This window comes from Phaenicophaeus curvirostris, chromosome 7 (assembly GCF_032191515.1).
Source record: "Phaenicophaeus curvirostris isolate KB17595 chromosome 7, BPBGC_Pcur_1.0, whole genome shotgun sequence".
Taxonomy (NCBI): domain Eukaryota; kingdom Metazoa; phylum Chordata; class Aves; order Cuculiformes; family Cuculidae; genus Phaenicophaeus; species Phaenicophaeus curvirostris.
Genome location: NC_091398.1, coordinates 32,901,537 through 32,922,805, shown reverse-complemented (window position 1 = coordinate 32,922,805; position 21,269 = coordinate 32,901,537). Strand labels below are relative to the sequence as shown.

General features: G+C 39.0%; 1 protein-coding gene across 1 annotated transcript in view; it reads right to left on the bottom strand.

The window, feature by feature from the left end:
• Positions 1 to 19,529, bottom strand: part of CCDC93 (coiled-coil domain containing 93) — a 41,857-nt gene extending 22,328 nt beyond the window's left edge. The window contains exons 1-11 of the mRNA XM_069861510.1: positions 19,318 to 19,529; positions 18,246 to 18,359; positions 16,272 to 16,366; positions 13,723 to 13,834; positions 9,902 to 10,000; positions 8,850 to 8,906; positions 5,761 to 5,861; positions 5,017 to 5,056; positions 4,334 to 4,426; positions 3,842 to 3,892; positions 2,734 to 2,820 (exon numbers count right to left, since the gene is read on the bottom strand). Of these exons, the coding sequence (XP_069717611.1) occupies positions 2,734 to 2,820; positions 3,842 to 3,892; positions 4,334 to 4,426; positions 5,017 to 5,056; positions 5,761 to 5,861; positions 8,850 to 8,906; positions 9,902 to 10,000; positions 13,723 to 13,834; positions 16,272 to 16,366; positions 18,246 to 18,359; positions 19,318 to 19,359 (891 nt within the window). The 5' untranslated portion in view covers positions 19,360 to 19,529. The remainder of the gene's footprint in view (positions 1 to 2,733; positions 2,821 to 3,841; positions 3,893 to 4,333; positions 4,427 to 5,016; positions 5,057 to 5,760; positions 5,862 to 8,849; positions 8,907 to 9,901; positions 10,001 to 13,722; positions 13,835 to 16,271; positions 16,367 to 18,245; positions 18,360 to 19,317) is intronic.
• Between the last annotated feature and the right edge of the window lie 1,740 nt (positions 19,530 to 21,269).

The window sequence follows — 21,269 nt, the reverse complement described above, 5'->3', positions numbered from 1 at the left end:
GACAAAAAGGGATATGTGGATACATCCTTCAACTTTCCCGTTAACACACATTATCCCCATCACTGATGGGCAGACTCATTCCTGCACTCCTTCCCATTCCCTGCAACTCCTCAACTGCAATAACAAGATGTAACCAATTCAAATAAACAAGTTAAACAAGAAATGTTAGTAGCCTCATTTTCTATGAGAGAATTAACATTAAGTTAAAATGCCATATTAATTATGCATGAGGATCTCTAATCTATGGCAGTACAAGAACTGCCAGCCAAAACAAATGGCTAAATCTAGACTTTAAGAGTCTGCTTCCCACTGTTCACATAGAAAAGTTCTAAATGGGAACCAGAAAGGAAATGCATGCAATTAATGGTATTCTCTGTAATGAGATTCTCTCACACACATCAGTGCTATACACTTTCCAATAATTAAAGAAAGAGAATCCAATCAATAACCTACAGAACTTCACATTCTTAAAAAAAAAAAAAAAAAAAGGGAGTCTGTACAAAACCAGAAACTTTGTAGCAGTGAATTTTGTTTATCCTTTCAGGTTCAACCAACTCCTACCAGCAAACAAACTTCAGAAGTTTAGATTTGTGAAGTCCTGGATGCCCCATCTCTAGACGTGTTCAAGGCCAGGCTAGACGGCTTTGAGCAACCTGATGCTGTGGAAGATGCCCCTGTCCATGGCAGGGGGTTGGAACTGGATGATCTTTAAGGATCCTTCCAACCCAAACCATTCTATGACTCTATGATATTTGCCTCAGTCTGAAGTCCATCGTCTGAAGCCCTGGGAAAACAAAAGCAATCTCCAGCCCTCTAGGAGTTCAAATCTGTTTTCAGTCAAGTTCCACTTAGATTTTCAGCAGTCATTTCAATGTAATTTGCTGTCAATTTCCTTTGACACCTTGCTGAGGGGCAGGAACCCAAAGATAAAAATTACTGCATCTCAACTTACATTTCAGGGGTTGCACAACCCGAAAAGATACAAAAATATCCAATTTATTATCTTCATTGAATGAGACTCCCTAACCATACTAAATGGCTAATGTGCTACTTTATGCTGTTTCAGCTGAATGTGTAGGGTGCAGAGTAATCTCTGATAAGGGATTGTAGAAGTCCAAAATATTGAGTCAGCATCTTAAGATGGAAGCAACTTGGTTAACAGCTTTTAAAACTGCAGAAGAGGATTCCACTTTAAGCATTTTTGAAGGGTAGTTCTGAGACAGCACTCCTAGTTTTAGTCACTCTCATTTTACCAGGGAACAAGCTTTTCCTCCTGTTCTCCTTCTAGCAAAACCTCTTCTTACATATAACTATACTTACAAATTCTCAGAGGAAGAATCCTTCTAACACAGTAAAATCAAAGCTACTTTGGCCTTAGAAAGCTGGTGATGAACAGGCAACCAAAAGCCGTTTTAATAATTTTCTGCCTGGAGTTTTAGAAAGTCAGGAATGACACTACAATCTTCCTTCTAGTTTACCCAGCAAGTCAGTGCAGCAGCAGAAAGGAGGGGCAAATGCAGGGAACTGTATGCATTGATCTTCCACAAAAATACCATCTTGTAAGAAAGATCCTGCAACATGGCAACATTAGACCTCGAATTTTGTTTGCTATGTGGATTCTATTAAGACGCTGGTAGACAAATAAGCACTGCTGTATTCCTTTGACTATTTATAGTTACAAGGGGTTAAAACTATTAGACCTATATCCAAACATTGCTGATGCTTCAATAAACTGTTTGATAACACCCTTAATTCTCTTTCCCTGGTGCAAGCTTGCACACACAAATTTTTTTAGTCACATCCAATAGATTTGAAAAGCGATATATTTTTGGTTTGACTTGAATCAGTTCTTACTTTTCAGAGTATTAATCATTTTTCTACTATAATAGTCAAGGTCCTGCTGCCTCCTCTCAGAGCAGGAAAAAAAAAACTAACATTGAATTATGACCCTTGGACTTCTATTCTTCCAATCCTTTATAATAAAGAAAGGCCAAGAATTTGCTATAGACTCTGTTGAGTTATAGGGTTTCTCTCCCAATCGGGAAAGCTCCATACCTCATATGTGTCAACAAAAAGGAAGAAATATGAGAAGGCTATTGGACAAATAAGAGCGACCTATAACTCATATCTGGCAGTGATGTATTGTATGTATTAATTGCTTGAAGCACTAGATTTTCTTTTCACATTACTGTAAAAACCAATCACAGTTGAACACAATAAATGGAGCTAATATACACAGTTAATTGCCTTGACTCCTAAAAGCAACAAAGGTTTGGGTTTGATGACACTAGATTCAAAACCAGAGATCCAGGGCATGACTGATAATTGAAGCCCAATGCAAGTTAAGATCCCAGTGTCTGAAAACTGGAGTGAAAGAGGCCTAGATTTTTCTCTGAGCAGGCCCACAGAAATGTATTTGTGCTTTTAACACTGAACATATTTTAAAATGCATTAAGAGTTTAGGCCCCTGGTTTGAACAGATATCAACTCAGGCCTTTATTTATGAAAACTTTTAAGCAGGTGCTTAAACAAACTAGTCATGAATGCAATTCAGGAATAGCTGCTGTCACATATTGTGCATATTTAAATATCATTAAAAAACTTTCCTGAATCCTGACTGTGCAGCTACCCACAGTGCACAAGAAACAAGTGTTGTTTCAAGAGAACTGTGGCAAATAAATTAACAACCTCTCAAACACAACTTAGTAAAACATAATCAGGTAACACACTTACCTTTTCAGCGTATTCTGACACGATCTGCTTGATCTCATCTGACTGGAGTCCAACAATCTGGCCAACTGTGCTTGCTGTCAACTTGCCCTGCAATTGTGTCAAGAAAACATTTGGAGTTTTAGAAATGCCTGTGCTTTTTACATGGCCATTTCACCAACTTCTAATTTAAATGGAAACGTACAAAACCTTTACACAAGGTAAAAATGTCTAAAAATAGTAAAAAAATTAAATAAATCGGGAAACATTCCATACCTAAAAAAAACTTCACTGAAGGATATTTCTCACTTACAACTTTCTAGCAAACAACAGTGGTAATTTGAATTCAGATTTCCAAATACTTATTTCAAATTGTATTCTGTATACCAAATTCAGCATGTGCAGTATTAAAACTCGCTTTTAGACCACATTTTGAGCCACACTGACAATGCAGGTATGTGCAAGAATGCACCCTGCAAAGTGCACACAAATACAAACCCAATCTTTAAGCAGAACTGAATTCTACAGTTGATTTCAGCAGAAAGCACTCCAATCAACCTCAAGAATAATTACTACTCTTTCTTCCGTGACTTCAGTATGAACAGAAACAATATTTTACCACTGAATTTTTCCCAGTATTTGCACTCAGAAATCAAAATATAAGAATTTTCAAAATTACAAGAGCCTGTAAGTTAAGTACATTAACTACAACCAATTAAGAAAACAAGAGACACATCCAGTATTTTCAGTATCTTAGATTAATGGTGTCGTTCATAAATATTTAATCAGTCCTTTCAAAAACAACTTGAAATTTATACAGCTTTCCTCCACTCTCCCCAGTAAAATGATTACCCTTGGGTATCTTCACAAGATGAATAAAGTAAGATCATACTGAATCTTGGATAGCTGCTCTGTGATGTCTTTCCCCTGAAAATCTCCTTGTGGAAACCATCTGAAAGAGGCGGTTATTTAATCTTCCTAATTCAGCCATCTTTTCTTGCACTCTCTTGACAAAAATTTTAACACAGTCATTCCAAGACTTCAGACTCGCCAGGCTCAAACCAATTTTAGGAACAAATGCCATAACCAATCATCATTTAAAAAAGCTGTATCAGTTTTAAATGCTGCTTACCTCTTCTGTTGCCATTGCAGACATTCCAGTCATCAGAGTTTTAATGCGAAGCTGGGGGTAAAATATGGGGAGTTAGAGATAACAATTTATCTTTTATAATTTAACGTATTATTTCTGCCTAGTGACAGGGACAGATGTATACAATTAGTATCCTAGAACATGTATTTTAACGCATGTGATGGGAGAAAGTTAAAAAGGAGGCAGCTAAAGTTACTAAATAAAGGAAAATTCGTAACAGTACAGGCTCACTCAGAGCGCTCAGCTCTTAAAAATGCTAAGATTCCAAAACCGAAGTTGAATTTTTTGGTATTAAACATCAAAAAAGATTTAATTTTGTGCATCATTTTCAGGTTCCATGTTCTCCCAGGGGAAGCAACTCCCACTTCAGCTAAGCATGGAAATTTTCCCTCCTGCAGAGAATGACTGTGTAGTAATAACCACTGCCCCTCCTCCAAGTTAGTAACATCTCTGCCTACTATGTATATGGCACACCTCTTCAGCAGCCTGAAGGTCATCTTCATCACAAGGCTCAGCTTTTCCTGCTGCTGCAAGCCCTGGAGGTAGGGCAATTTTTTTATCTTCAGCCTTTTAAAGAAAAATTAAGTGAATATTATATTTAGTTCTAGTAATCTAAAGTATTACAAAAGAAAATAAGGATAAAACTGGAATACAGCTGTTCTGTTTTTATGAAAACATTTCAACTATTGGAACATCCTGACACACTAAATCAATGCCAACTGAGGTGTAACTCTCATTGATTTTGTAAGTATTCAACCAGTACAAAACTGTCTCTGGCTTGCTATGGGCACATTTGGTGCAAAGATCCTTTATTCCAGAACCTTCAAAGAACTACCAACCTCACAGGGGTTCTGGCTACCCCAGACTACGATTCCACGTTATAGAACACTTAATTAAAAGATAGTCACACACAACCCCCCTTTCTTCTAAGCAAAAAAAAAATAAAAAAAAAATTGAGTACATATGAAAGAAATCCTTTAAAAAATGGGGATAGTACTCAATTGCATCTTTCATGGAATGCAGATTTTTAGTATTTATAGTTGGTAATAACAGAAGATGCAGCTATTTATTTTGCTGTATTCCTTTCAGATATTCCAGTAACCAACAACTTCAAAAAAACCAACACAATTCTCACAGTTCGAGTATTTAAAATTTACCTGTTCTGTTTTTCCTGATTGCCTGCTAAATCCATATCTCCTAAAAGGACAAGAGTAACATGGAAGAATTATACTGTCATTCACAACTTCCATAAATACATTAAGTTTCTGTTAGTTTTCAATGTAACAAATACACCAAAAAGTTACTTGTTTAATAAAACCAGATGGGTTCAGGTTAGTTTTGGAATGCTTCAAATAAAGTAAATAACCAGGTACTACAACATATTTACTTCAGGTTCTATATTCTCTCTTGGCAAACAAAGACTTTTTATACGAGTAAGCAATCATTACAAAGAGCTAAACTCAGAATGTACACAGATATGAAGAGAAGTGATGTTTCTCATAGATTACAGCTACAACTGTTAAATTCCTGAACTACTGCAGAAGTGGGATTATTTGTAGCCTTTTACGGCTAGAAGTTAGAAGTGATCCTCAGCAGCAGTATGAATTGCCATCAGTTCTCATTTTAACACTCATACTGAACAGGTAAATTCAGTCCCACATTGTTACAGCATTAACTCTGCATTTTAAAGAATTCCCCACCATCAAGCTCTCTCTGCATTTTAAAGCCTAATGGTACAAACAATGTGGCAGAGCACTACACTTCCATGGACTATTAGGAGTAAATCTGATGAAGTTTGACTTTAAAATAGTAGCAAAAATCCCCACAATCTTAATTTTATATGGAATGCTTTTCAATACACACAATGCAAAACCCACAGACAATTAAATGAAGCCTTTCACCTGCCATATTCCAGAAGAGTAGCATGAACCTTTGATTCCTCATCTAGCAGTTCTTCAGCTCCCTTCTGACGTTTGTATTTTCTCTGGGGTTTGTAAACCTCCTGTAGGACAATGAATGAATTCACGGCTTGTAAACGGTTTTTCTAAAGTAAAGAAAGAATTGCTATCTAGAGTGGTATATATCACTGACTGCTCTCCAACTCAATGAATTTACCCCAGTAATAATCCTTCACTTTCTGTTACTGGAATTACAAGATAAAATCTTACTGAATTTGCTAAACTACTAAACAATTTGCTACAGGACCTGTCTTTCCAGATTTTTTAAAAAATATAAACCAATATTTAACAATAATGAGGATGTCTTCGACCACCTCCTCCATCACATTTGAAAAGAGTTAAAAAAATAACATAAATTGGCATCTATTAAAACAAAAAAAAAAGTCTTATGACTTAGCTGATAATGCCAGTCTCTAGAAATGTCACCTCCTTTTGCAAAGATTCTAAAGCAAACGGAGAAAGGAAGATTATTTTTTGCTTGAACTGACTTTTTGTACATCACAAACTATTGTTTTCAGCAAGCAATTCCTGCATTATAACACTGCTGAAACAGCTTTCAATCTTTTTCAAAGACTTGTAGTCCTGAAGCAGAGATTTCAAACAAGTGAAAATAGAGTATTCCTTGGCAAATTTCTCTTGAATTTCTCAGTTACCCTTTGCAATTTTTACTTTATTTCTGATCTGAATTTCTGTCATCTTTGTTTCCAGCTATTACCTCTTGTTACATTCTTGCCTGTCACGTGAAAAAGTCTTTCACAATCAAGAACCTCACACAAAATGTACTTTCACACCTACAGAAAAGCAATTTAAGTCATAAAAGTAATTATAATTTTTATGGTGTCCTTCTATTCACCTGTGCTATATAAAGTGTAGGCATCACACCACAAACATTAGTCTTGGCATCAGATAATTGAGTAGTTGAAAAAAAACCACTGCAAGATAATCTCAATTCACTAGACAGTCACCTTTCAGCTGCAGTAGTTCTTATTCCAAAACCCATTACTGATATTTAATATTCCCTTTTCTACCCTCTAGGCCTGACCATGACCATAAATCTCACTGTACTGCCCCCTTGAGATGACCAGGGTAGGTATTTAAACCAGAGTTATAGTAATGAATCCAGACAACAGAAAAAATCTTTAAAACTTGCTGATCCTCTTTTAGGGAAAGTAGATTTCTCTTCCAGTTCCAGTGTATAATAATTTAAAAATGCTCTGCAAGAAAGAGCCTTCATCTTGTAGCCACCTTCTTCCAGTTCCTACAGACACACAAGAAAGCTCGTGCGTTTTCTCCCCTGAAAATTCATTCTGTGTATTCTTCTAGACTGCACTCATTCCTTGATGGCTTAAGAGTTCTCATGAACTAATCTTCCATTAAGAAGATTTGGTGCCAGCTGTAGAAACTATAATCCTGACAGAGCTCATACATTTAAGAAAGAGATGTTTGTCCTCAGTAGTGACAAACAAGTGCCAAAACCATCTACCATGAAGATGCATCTAAATACTAGAGATCTGTGACTGGAGGAAAAGATAGAACACACCTCCATCAGCCCTGCAGACAGATACAAACAAGGAAGAGCAGCAGCCAGCACACTCAAAGGCAGGAGAACTATTCAGAGATATTAAGACAGGCCAGCAGAATGGTGTAAAATGCTATCAAACTTTAAAGACTATACCTTATTTACCTTGCTTTCCATTACCTTGTCCATTCTTGGACCCTGAATATGGAACTATTCCATTAGCTACAGAAGCAGACACGTGCGTATCTGATTCCAGGACCATGACCTATGAATTTTAAAGAACAGCCCTAACACAGCGGGAAAGTGAAAAGCAGCTCCCTGGCTTCAATTTACAAAGAAATATCTGATCTGACATTCACATACCTCCTTCACCTTTGCCTTGTCATTCTCTCTGGCATCTAAAGATCAATTTTAGAATGCATGAAGGTAGATAGGAAAAGGAAATTCAAACAAGCACCATGGAACTCTGGACAAAGCACTTGAGTGGACCTGCCATTTACTAGATAACTGCATACTGGAAGTAGATTGTATTCCTTTTCAGACAAGTCCTGCCAAATAGGTGTATAAATGGAACAGAATAATTTTGTTTTCAAAAAGCCAAACAAATTATTAGAATGTAAAAACTAAGCCTTGAAACCAGCTCTGTCCCTCAGCAATCAAAATTATCTCCTTCATCACTGTTAATCAAATAGCTTTTGGGTTTGTTTGTTTTTTAAATAGCATTAAAAATTCTAGGTAGTGTGTCTCATAACAGCATTGTGATTGCTTTGTTTCTGTCTCTTCAGTGACAAGACTGATATCAGCCACTTGGATGTGGAATCTTTAGCAGCCCTTAAAGACAATGCAGGTAGAAAATAGACACATTTGAAACACTCGAAATATTAGGACACTTGATAATTGAAAATAAGCAGAAGTTCAATGAACTTCAAGTGGTACTTGATACAACAGTCATTTGGAATTACATTTCTTACATGGACTTGTATTCTCTCCTGATTTGAAGTGTTATGTAGGTCCATCATACAAGCTACCAAAAAGCTTATTATACTGGCACTTAACGCCTCTATTCATGGACAAAGAGTTTAGGGCCTTTCTAGAGCTACCTGAAGTGGCATTGATTTTCCCAGAAATTCAATATTGAAGTGCCTTGGAAATGTCCCATTCAAAGCAAAACCAAATTTCCCATCACTCTGCAAATGCTGGCCTATGATTTTATCACACATTGCCTGCTGAGCCCCTGAGCTACCTTGTGGCTTTTATTTGACTGCACTGAACTCCACACTCCCCGTGCAGGCAGTTGATACAATTTACCTACTCATACAGTGTACACCTGAAAGGTTCTCAATCTGATATGTTGGCATTTGAGATTTGTTCTAAGAATGAAGCTCAATACACAACTTAATTAGGATCTTCTCATAAGAAAATCCACAGATGGCTGCATTAAACAGAATTCATCACCACCACTTAATTACTAAAGCCACTCGCTTCTTGATTATAAAAAAACTAATATACTTACAAAGATATCAGTAACAGTTTTGATTGCCTTCTCTTTTCTTTGCATAAATTCATCATCCTGCAAGACATTAATGGGAGTGATTACAAATACCAGGAATGGAGATTAAATCTCAACCACTGAAATGAGTTTAGCAAACAAAGTTATTCAAATAGTTTCTAACCGAGCTGCCCATTTCTTTGGTGAAATGTCAGTGATTTCCTGTAACGCAGAGAAATATTTGCTTCTCTCAGATAGGTAGGTCTTTAAAACAGATAACGAGTCTTTCTGTTCTCTGCTTACACGGTATTTGACACAAATGCAATCCCAGCCCACTAGGGGGATCTCCAATCACTGCTACACTATGGAAAAACAAACTGGGAACGGGCTTAGCATGGAAGAGAGAAGTTTCCCCAGCTGTTATTTCAGTTTCTAAGCATTAAATCAAATAAAAAATAAAATAAAAATAATTCCAAACCACTCCAAGCTAATAAAATCAGGCTGCCTCTCCCAGTACTATGGACCTTTAATGCAGCTGCTACTGAATTACAGACAAAACCTGGGTTCTAGGTTTTAAATACAGAGTTGCTTTTGGGATATGCATGAACATAACTGGTGGCTCTGCACTACAGGCACAAATCCAAGCTTGTTTCAGTCCTACACCAACAAAATTTCTTATCATAACCGTGGAACAGGAAAAAAAAGGATCACGACACTTCCAGGCACATAACTACCAAGTGGGTAGCGTTTAAACTGTCTAGTTTTCAAGAACAAATTTCTGGGTTTGGGTTCAGGGAGATAAGAGCTGACTTTGAGCACTCTAAATCAAAACCTAAGTTGCAGAGCTTTAACAGCTTATCAATTCTCATTTAGCCAGATCAGCTTTTCCACAGTGCACTGGGTGTTTCTGAACACATTTTTAGGGCAATGTAGCTCCAGTCACAGTTAGCCTGGATTCCATGCACAGAGCTCCATATCCACTCCAGAAGTGAGCTACCTGACAAGCCAGACTGACCTGGTGCCACACCTGAGCATCTGACATATCATAACAGATATAAGAACTGGCTCGCTCTTACCTCTGGTAGTCTATGAGTTTTTTGAAACTGTGATATAGAGTAAGAACGGATATAGTCTCCCATTTCTTCCCTTGTTTCTATTGCACGTTTCACCAGCCACTGAAAAAAAATAAGTTTACATCAGTTGAAAGAGGGAAGATTAACAGCAGCAAACATCAAACTACTGCATAATTATTTTTAATACATATATTTTAATACAGCTAAAAGCACATTTTAAGCATATAAACAAGAACACTTATTTGTAAACAAGGTAACTCAGGAACCTACTCCTAACAAAATGATTCAGCATTAACTCTTCTACAAACTTCGCATTTGCTCTTCTGTATGTACTAGAGCTCAGTAGTGCAATCAGATAATAAATAAGCTAAAACACCACATGGTTTTTCTTATAGTCAAAGTTTTACAAATAATATCCTAAATATTATTCATCCTGTCAAACTACATTGAACCACACAAACCTCAGCAAGCCAATCTGTGCATACTACAGTGGGATTCAATAGTTCAAAGGTCAAACCACCTTCCCTCATAAGCTCCTTGGAGCAGAGGCTGGTATCCCAAAATACCACTTTTCTGAATGTTATTTTTAAATGGTGTATTGCAAAATTAGTAATTTTGTTGCATGATTTCCCCTTTATTTAGCTTGGACTGTAACTTCTCATATACTAGGTTGCTCTTAGTTTAAGAAATTAATTAGAATGTAAGTATGGAAAGAAAAGTCTAACAGAAACATATGAAATCTGTACAAGCAAAGTTCATTGGAATTTTGCCAATATGTATTTCTGTAACCCTAATATTTGTATCTTCAATAAAATCATTCCATAAAGGAAAACAAAGAGCATCTGTGGAACAGAAAGGAATGTGGGCCACTTTAAACATTATTCTTTAACTTGCTTTTTTGAGGGGGTGGGGGGGGTGTTGGGAAATATACCTGTCCAAAAAAACCCTAAAGTGCCTTCCCAAAATCTGAGTTGCATAATCCTAGCAGAAGAAATTATGTACATTATGCACATCCCAAACTACATTCATAAAACTCAAATCTCTATTGTATTCCAAAAGCTATCAATGCTGTCCTACAGAGCAGGCCATACTGCACAAATAATAAATGTCTCAGTTCTCAGAAGTGTTGGATGTACGGTACGTATACAGAAATGTGATTATACTCAGCACGCAAACATGTTCATCCCTCTCTATTCTAAAGAAGCCCTTGGGAGCATACGTTAAAACAAACAGTGGCTTTTGTACAGTCTGTGGGCTATGGGTATGGTTATCAGTCCACAAAGCAAGTTTGAATTCTTCATAGCAGCCCTTTCTATCAGTCAGGAGATGAGCTGAAAAAGTTCTGGGCCCTCAGTGCAAGGACCCAATGGTGAACCTGTCTTCTACAATTAGTCCATTATATTCTGACAGAAGACACCACTTGGATCATGACCTCACCTCATGAATCTTGCCTGTAGCTCAGGTACAAGCCATTACAGGTAGGTTATAAGTATTTACATCAAGTTTGTCTACTACACATCACATTGTTTTCAGAAACTACAGCTACACTATGGAGAGACACATCTTCCAGCTTATGAAGTGTTCAAGAATCACCACATGCTCGTATAAGACAAAAGACTTTTTCTGACATTTATAAGACCACACAAAAAGCCACAAGAGATTGAAGCACATTTTAAATAATGTAGAAGAAGATAAATCTTGCGGGCTGTTGACAGACTGTGCAGGAGGTCACATAAGAGATCAGATCCATCTAGGGATCCAAGTTTGAATGAGCAACACTTTCCTGTGCTATAACCATGAACCCCTGGAAAGTGAGGGGAAGATGATGACAACAAGAGCATTGAAAACACAGACTATTAATTATAAAAAGCACATCTCAACACAATTGTATACATACTTTTCTATGAACATAAGCAGAATTTACCATTTCTAACCACTGCAATGTTTTTTAGTATTTTTAAAAGTTCTTTCTTTTTAAAGTTCTGCTACAGTCTATGGCAGTGAGCCAACTCAATCCGATTTCTTCCTGTAGGGAAGAATTCATCTAAATTCCACCCGTCAAGTTCACCAGACAAGCTCGCACAGTGCAACAGCTATTTGACCACAATGCCCCATGGAGAAAAAGCTTCTGTGTTATTTGGGGACTGATTTGAGATTTACAGATAGCAAGCAAAACCTTCAATTTAACAGAGCATCAAGTAAAGTGTCATTATGAAATACATAATCCCGACGTGCCATGGTGTGGTCAGCCTGTTAAGAGTTCTTGCATGGTCTTTTTCAGAACACTGTGTACTGGTGACATCAAATTTTCCTGAAAGCCTATCCTGGCTACGACAAAATGAGGAACCAACAAACCAACAGCATCTGGAGCTGGCAGAACTTCACAAGGACCTGGCAGAGAGCCACAATTTCTAAAAAAAAATAAAAAAAAATCCTCTACAAAGAAAAATCTAAGATCGTCAAGAAAGACTTTTTCATCAAGAATGGATTAGATATACCACCTACTGGCCAGCTTTGGTGATTGAGAATCACCATTTTCAAGAGAAATCTAGAAGACTATTTCCTCCTCCTTCCTTAAAACTAACCTTTCTCCTTTCCAGAGGTAATATCTCAAATCAGGATTTTTGAGAAAGCAGGTCAGAGGAAATAAAAAGTGTTTACACACTAGTTTTTACAGACAGTGTAAAAGTTTTATGTTCTCACTTTAGAAAAGGAATTATTTTTTCTGAGAGGAGTCTTATATTGATAAATGTAACCATTCATTATCATCATTATGATGAAGTGAGGGCAAGAATTAACTTGGGTGGATTTTTTTTTTACCCCAGTAGGAAAATACAAGTTTAGAAGTAAAAAGTCACATTAAAAAGATACCAACTTTCCACCTTAGGAAACATCATCACAGCTTGAAAGCTGTGTAACAGTAGCTCACACCAGAACTTTTTGTGGGAAGTGTAGCTAAGTGTGGTTTTCCTCAGGAGCCTCCTACTCAGACATAACAAGAAAGGGATAACAGGAAGTTTTCCCCATTTCTTACAGACTAGAATTGAGATTACTAACTCTTGCTTGTTAAATTCTTTCACAGTCAGGAGGCAAGATGATAATGAAAAAGAAGCTTGCTTAACAGTCTTCATTTTCCCTATTTATCAGAGACACATTTCTGCGTGTAGATGAAAGTAAAATCAAAAAATGCTAACAACATACCAAAGATTCTCAAAATACCACACATAAATGGAACACATCACGTGTTAGCTTAAGCCTTAATAAAATAGAGAACTATGAGCATGAACATGGTCAGTTAGTGTTGCTCAACAAATACACAACGATGGGGTCACACATCAGAAAACTTTATTTTTACACTCACACGGTTTTAAAGTGATATGAATGAAGGATGGGTTTTGCTTAAAGAAATAATCCCAACTGGCTTTTGCCTTATTCATTTCCTTTTGAGTGACTATCTCCACAAGCTTAAACACAGACTGTAAGATATGTGCTCTACTTCTCAGTCTGGCAGATTATCAGATACTATTACAAGCTTAAAACTTCAGTTTCTTTAAGTAGATGAATTCCACAAGATGCAGACTCTGACTCTATTTCCAAGAATTTAAAGAGTTCATTTCATGTTGTTCTTAAACATGGATCAAGTAACACTTCAGAATTCTATCAACCATAATGTCACTCAAAATATTCATTTAAACTACTATTCTGTGATTATTCACTCTAAAGTTAAATACAGAGTGAAACAATAATACAGATCCTTGTTAAAGTTTTTATGCAAATTTTATGGCCTTTTTCAGTAAAGTATCAATACACCACAAAATTATTACCTGTATAACAGGAAATATATGAATGAAATCCAGTCCCTGGATCTGATGTGGTTCCAAACGATGAGGACACTTCATTTTTGGCAATACTGACACAATTTTTTCAGTTAAGGCACTATTATAAAACAACAAACACACATGTATAAGCGTTACAATTTTCTTTTTTAAATGAAAAATTACTTTTGCAAACAGTTAGCTGTTACAAGGTTCCCTCTAGTGGCTTCTATCATATACAGCCGGGAAAAGTAATCAAACCATCACTTATAAAATAGCTTTGACATTGTACTACGTATATATTACTAGTCTGTGCCAAAGTGATTAAACCCCTCTTGCAGCCTCCTAAGATCTGCACAGCTGTTCAGGTGAGATGTCCACATAAGATATATCTACAAACACCTTTGCATACCACAATATACACACACATGAGGAAACAATAGCTTGAAACATAGTAAATAAGAGATTCGCACTCAAAGCATGTCCATAATCAAATGTAAGGTCTTAAAAATGTTTAGTAAGATTCTCTAAATATATCTTGGCACTGCTACTGAAACTTTATGAGTTTCAGTATATATTACGCCTACAAGCTAAACATACAGTGCGCTTGACATGTTTTTGAAGTGAATAAAACTGAATTTCCTGGCAACCATCTCATTCCAAAGGATTAACCTAAAATACAGGATTAATTTACAAGAACATCATCCCACTTCCACCAAATCCCTTATGTTAGGGCAAGGTTGGGGTTTTTTTTGCCACCTATGCTGTTAAACACATTTTTAAAGCACTTGTCAGCACAGAAGACAAACTGGGAAAACTAAAATTATTTTTCCATAAAGGAAAATTAACTGGTCCAGTACCATCCAGTACTCAGTGATATTCAGTACTGCCCAAATGGACAGATGATATTCTGGAAGAACAAAAGGAGAGCAAGAGATACGAGACAGGCACCAACGTCTGGGAACAGAGCCTGAAAAATTATACTTCTAAAGGGGACTGAAAACCTTGACATAACTCTTAAAAGGCAATTTCCACTATAGCACTGTACGACAGTAATATTCTGCAATATGAAAAAAACCAGCATCTCTAAGCACGATCAAAGCAAACACAATTAAAAGAAAATCTATTTAGCAACTAAATAATAGGACATGATCAAAATGTCTTCAGAATAATACTGAAAAAATGCAACTTAACTTTTCTTTATCTTGAGACCACCACAGAAGCACTGAGCCACCACCAATATAAATATTACATGGATATCAAAACGGCCCATGTTTGTGTGAGACTGAACACTTTAGATTTATAAATAAATCATTGTTGCTGTTTTGGGATGGCAGCCTGGTTTTGTTTTGCCCATTTTGCATCCAGCAGCTGGAAAGCTAACAGAACAACTTAACTATTTCCTATCCTGCTGTTCTTAAGGATAAAAAAAAGCCTGCAATTACAAAAGCTACTACCACATCTTCATTCCTAGTCTCTGTTTAAATTCTGTGCATTTAATGTTTTCTGTGATTAGTTATCTATGATGATTTGAGTGTCCCCAAATTTAATGGCAATAACCACAAATCATTATTTTTAAACGTGTTACAATCTTGCTAAATTACTTTAAAGAAAGACATCACAGAAAGATGTTTTCAACTACATTGAGCAAACAAGTCTCTTCATACAACTGTAACTGGACAGGTTATCCTTACTTCCTGCAAACTTCAATTATGACTCTCTTATCACAGAAACGCATGAAGAAATGGTGTAGTTTAGAATGCATTCAGTTTATCATCAGAAACAATTCTTACAACCTCCACTATACAGGAATTATTTGGTTTATGAGCAAATTCCATGCATAAGAAATGAATCGAACTAAAACGGTCCCATTGGGCCCCTATTAGGAAGGAACTCCTCCTCAGAATGGGGCAGGTAACTGTTTGACAAGTGTCATGCTTTGAATTCTGTTTGCTGATGCCTGCAATTCCAACCCACAACCACAAAGGAGAATCAGAGGTTATTTCCATAGCAAAACTGCAGACGTGGAGTACTTAAGAAAGGTCTTCTAATGCTGCACTCCAGTTTCCAGCAGCACAGTCCCCCTCTACCCTTTCTTTTGGCCTCTGCACCATCCCTTTGTGCCAGCACAAGCATCTGTGCAGCTGCACAGACAACTGATCCAGGAACTGATTCACATTAAAACTATTTTCCTTTTTTTTTCTTTTTTTTTTTTTTTTTTTTGGTAGGTTTTAATATGGATCAGTTCCCAACCCAGTTCAATGGAGAACCACAGAAATGCTTTCACTACTTAGTGGGGATATAAGAACATGGCAGCCCAGAAGGGAACTGCCTTTTCTGGAATATCTTCTTTCCAATTTTATAATTTGCGGAACTACAGTCCAAGAAACCCAGAAATTAGTGCAATGCTTGCAAGAGGGTTGTCTTGAAAAGCAGGAAACTTGGACTAAACATTCTTCTTACAAACAAGCAAATATCAGGTAACTTCACCCTCCACCCTCCCAGCTTCTTTTTTTCTAAGAAGAAACAATACCACATTTACCATTTAACCAACTTACATTTTTTGACCAATAGTAGAGTTTTCCTGAAACAATAAATCAACATCGATATCAAAGCTGCAAGTAGTGATACACCACGTCATGCCACCTACCACCTAGTGGAAAGAGCAACAAGATGGTTAGTTTCATTTTAATTTGAAGAGGTAAAACAAAATATGCCTTAAAGGCTTTATTTATTTCAGAAACTACAGTTTCATATCTTCTCCATCCTCAGCATTCTTTATATAGAGACTGAAACACATAAAGCTAGAGTACATGTATGAACTTCTACATAAAATACACGTGCAAGAAAACAGAAAGAAACACAGAGCAGTTAGTAATGTTTGAAATTTCACTCTTAGCTTTATACCTAGGTTTTGAAACAGCTCTTAGATTAAAAAAAAACAGATAAAACATGACAGTACATTAAACGTTGTCATCTTTAAAAAGTGGCCATGTTAAAGCATTATCAAGGATCAGAATTTCTGTATTCACGTATTTACTTTTCTCTATACCTTTGCTACTATTATTGTTCGCTTGCTGACATACGCAACACCAAATGCCAGGCAGAATCAACATAGTAATGAAAATCCCCAGCTCTGTAGAAATGTCTGTTTCAGGCCCTATTCCTACAGATACTTAGGCATATAAATTCTGACACTATTTCATCAACTTTACATAAACTATGTAAATATTTAAATACAACCTTGTACAAACATATGCGAGATAACCTAAACTATGGGCAAAGAATAGGAAAAAAGGGCATAAAACCGTGGAATGATTTACCAACATCACACAACAAATTAGGGTGTTCTATACAGTGTTTTCTAATATATTACCTTCTCACATTCCCATCAGACACGGTTATTCACTATCTCTTTTATGCTAGCAGCTAGATAATTTTCAATAACAATGCTCATTTCTGTAAAGGTCGGGCCTTGTCATGAAATGGTAACTTTACAATCACATTTAGGCAAGTATAAACCTGATGTATCCATTTCTACAGACAAACACAATGATATTATATCTTAAGGTTATTCAGTATCTCGTTTATGCTAGCAGCTAGATAATTCTCAATAGCGACGCTCATTTCTGTAAAGGTTGGGCCTTGTCATGAAATGGTAACTTTACAATTACATTTAGGCAAGTATAAACCTGATGCACCCATTTCTACATATAAATGTAACGATATTATATCCTAAGGCACTCTCCTTTAAACTACTTTTTGTCTCCTGAGCAGTAATGTCATTAAGGCCAAATAGTCTGAAGAAACTAAAACTGTATTGCAAGGTAGGGCCGTGCTATGATCAAGTAAGCAGCAAAGTCCATTTCAAAACTGCCATAGTTTTGTGTTTTCAAACCTTGGCCCAGGGATTTCTCACAGAGTCAGCACTAAAACAAACCAGAATTTTCTTTTCAACCTGAACTTTGCTCACTGTCAGCATGGTATATTTCCTCTCCAGGACAATGAAAGGTTAAGACATATGACATTCTAAAGATATGTAAAAACAGTCCAAAAATAATTATGCTGTACTAACTCTTCTATTCTTACACAAAGCCTCTCAAGACAAATATTTCCTCATTTCTCATTAATGACTACTTCTTTTTAAAATCATCATGTGATCTCCAAGTATCACATCTTTGCAGCTATTCTAAATGCAGCTGAGAGAGGGGAGAATTTCCCTGTATATGACTTTAACTCAGGCTGTAAAGCCCACGAAAAAAGCACACCATCAACTAGACGGCTTCCAATTGTCTCCTTTAACTAACAGGCCTTGCTGCACAAAATTGGTTTTCAAGACCGGGGAGGTACTATCTGTCTGGAACTGGGTCATTTGCAGAATTACTTGCATAGGAAAGCCTCAAGTGCTGCAAGTGTTTCACTGTTTGTTTTTTGGGGCTTTTTTAAGTAACCCAGAACTGCTAAACTAAACAAAAAATCTTTAATCCTCATATACATACAAAAGGCTTTTGAATATACTGCGTTAGTCTTACCTTATCAAAGGGTGATAACCCCTTGATTCTTGCTCGAAAGTATCCTGCAGCCACCAATAGTTCCAAAATTTCAGTCAATTTTATGTTTTGTTCTTCATCTTCTCTCGTTTCAACCTGACAAACAATGCAATAAGAATTCTGCGTTTCTCTTTTGTTCTTCAAAAGAGCATTTTCCAAACTTTACCTTAACACAGATCACACATCAGGGAAAAACCTGACTTCCATTAGCAACTTCGTTGTTCATTTAAAGACATTAAAGAAATAAGTAATGCATTCCTACATGGATTTAACATCACATTCTTTTCACCCAGTTAAATACTTTAATCTGCTTTTGCTGTTCAAGCTCCTGGTCCACTGCTTGCCTCCAGCCAGCCAGATTGCTCCTATTGCCATAAGACAGTTAATTTACTCTCCATTTTGCACATTTCTTTCAATTTCAGGGCTTACAAAATCCTAAACTTCCCATTAAGGCTTTTACAAGCGCAGGAGAAGAAACATACACGGAATTTCACTTTTAGGGTAATGCAATTTTACTCAAAAAGGACAGTACTAACAAATACCGAGCTCAGAGGGGCAGCTCGAAGAGCTCCACTGCTCCCAAGCCTCAGGGCACAGCACCCTTTGGGAGCTTTGACCCCATCTGACGGGATGAACCCCCACATCCCTACGAATGCACACGATTCCTAGAAGCATACAGCACCCGCACACCTCATCCCTGGGATGGGGAGACGCTCCTGCAGCTACATTGTCTCCTCAGGGGCTGCAGGCACCCCCTCACACCCCGCTCCTCCTCTCTGTCCCCCAAAATCTGCTCCAGGGATGCCTCCTCTCCCTCCCACGGAAACCTGAAAAGCCTTGGCGAGCAGAGGGGACAGGGAAATGCAGTGGGGCAGGGAAGGTGACCTCGGCCGGCAGCCACACCGGCTCCCTGCGACCCCACACCCCAGGGCAGGGCCCCACATACCCCCCACATCTCCCCCCTCAGCCATATCCCGGGGCAGCGGCCCCCCGGCCATCACCCCCATCATCCCAGGGCAAGGCCCCACGTATCCCCCCCACCCCGCCGCGGTACCTCCGGGGGGCCCTGTCGCTCCTGCCCCTTGGGGACGACCATCGCCCCGCAGCTGCCGGCAGCCAGCGCCCAGCCTGTCACGTCCGCCCGCCCTGCCGGCCGAAGGGGGTGTTTCCCAGCCGGCGGCTGCCGGGTTCCCCCGCCCCCGCGCAATGGTTCGCCCGCGCCCTCCTTGCGTACAAGCGCAGCCGGGCCGTGCCATTCGCGGCCCAAGGGGGGTGCGCGGCTCCCCGGCAGCTCATGTGACCGCCTGCACGGAGCGCGGCACCGCCCCCCATCCCCCCGGCCTCAGCCCAGTGCCTGCAGGCGGCGCCCCAGGGTCCGCCCGCCCGCCAGCTCCCGCGGCGCGGGGCGCTTCCCTCTGGTGTGCTGGCGGTCGCCCTTCCTTCTTTGTTGCGAGGGGGCTGAGGCCTCTAGCCAGCAGGGAACCGCAGAATCGTTTGGTTGGAAAAGGCCTTTGAGATCATCGAGTCCAACCATACCTGTCCACTGCTCGACCGTATCCCGAAGCCCTTCATCTGCTCGTCTTTTAAACACCTCCAGGGATGGGGACTCAACCACCTCCCTGGGGACTCAACCACCTCTGCCAGTGCCCGAGAACCCTGCCGGTGAAGAATTTTTCTCTAATGCCCAAACCAAACCTCCCCTGGTGCAACTTGAGCCCATTCTCTCTTGTCCTGTCACTTGGGAGAAGAGGCCAGCACCCTCCTCTCCACAACCTCCTTTCAGGCAGTTGTAGAGAGCAATGAGGTCTCCCCTCAGCCTCCTCTTCTCCAGGCTAAACACCCCCAGCTCTCTCAGTCGCTCCTCATAAGGCCTGTTCTCCAGCCCTTTCACCAGCTTTGTTGCTCTTCTCTGGACTCTCTCCAGAGCCTCAACATCCTTCTTGTGGTGAGGGGCCCAGAACTGAACACAAGATTCGAGGTGCAGCCTCACCAATGCTGAGTACAGGGGGAGAAGCACTTCCCTGGTCCTGCTGTTGTACCCCTGAGCAAACCAATACGAGCTGCTATGTAGAATACAGTGTCCATACTAATAGCTAATCTAATCATGCGAGTTAATGAGCAAAGTCCTCTCCTTTTGTGATATAGGAATAGAACAATTGAATAGTCTGCATGAAGACTGCAGACCTCAGACTCAATAAAGGACTGTGGGTAGCATGCATGAAGAGGACACCTATTACAATTAGTATTGGGAAATGTGATTAATATGCATAAATTTTACGAGAACTATAATACATATGTATAAATTCAGTGTATAAACAAAACACTGGAACAGGCTGCCCAGAGAAGTAGTTGAGTCACCTTCCCTGAAGGTGTTTAAGGGATGAGTGGACGAGGCATTGAGGGGCATGGTTTACTGTTTGATAGGAATGTTTGGACTCAATGATGCAGTGGGTCTTTTCCAACCTGGTGATTCTATGATTCTAAAAAAATGCTACTTGTAATCATTGGTATCTACAGTAGGAGGATCATTCCTGCTGTATATCCAATACTGAATTAAAAGAATGCCTGCTTCCTAAGATGTCCAACCACTGTTAAAAAGTTTCTTTCCCTGATTTCAGTGATGCTGCTGGCTGGAGGACAAGTTATTCAGTGCTCTGTGACCTGAGAGATGCCTCACATCCTCTTGTGCCCCATGGGATGCTGGCACTCCATTAGCAGGTGGATCGCATTGGATGGCCTGACAGCTGAGGGGGATTCAGCTGTGTTTTTCCTGTCCTGCATACAAGTCCCATGCTCAGGAACCTCTGCACCCCTTTAATCCAATGCCACCCCTGCCTCCTGGCGGTGGGGTCCGTGGCTAAGCACAGCCCTGCTGGGAAGACAGGGGCTGGATGTGCCAGAGCCTGGCCTCCCATCCCACATTTGCCAGTACCAGGCAGGTCCTGTGGCATGATGGGCTGGAAAGCTGTGCCCAGGCACCAGCTGGTTAATAACGTGCTTGGGACT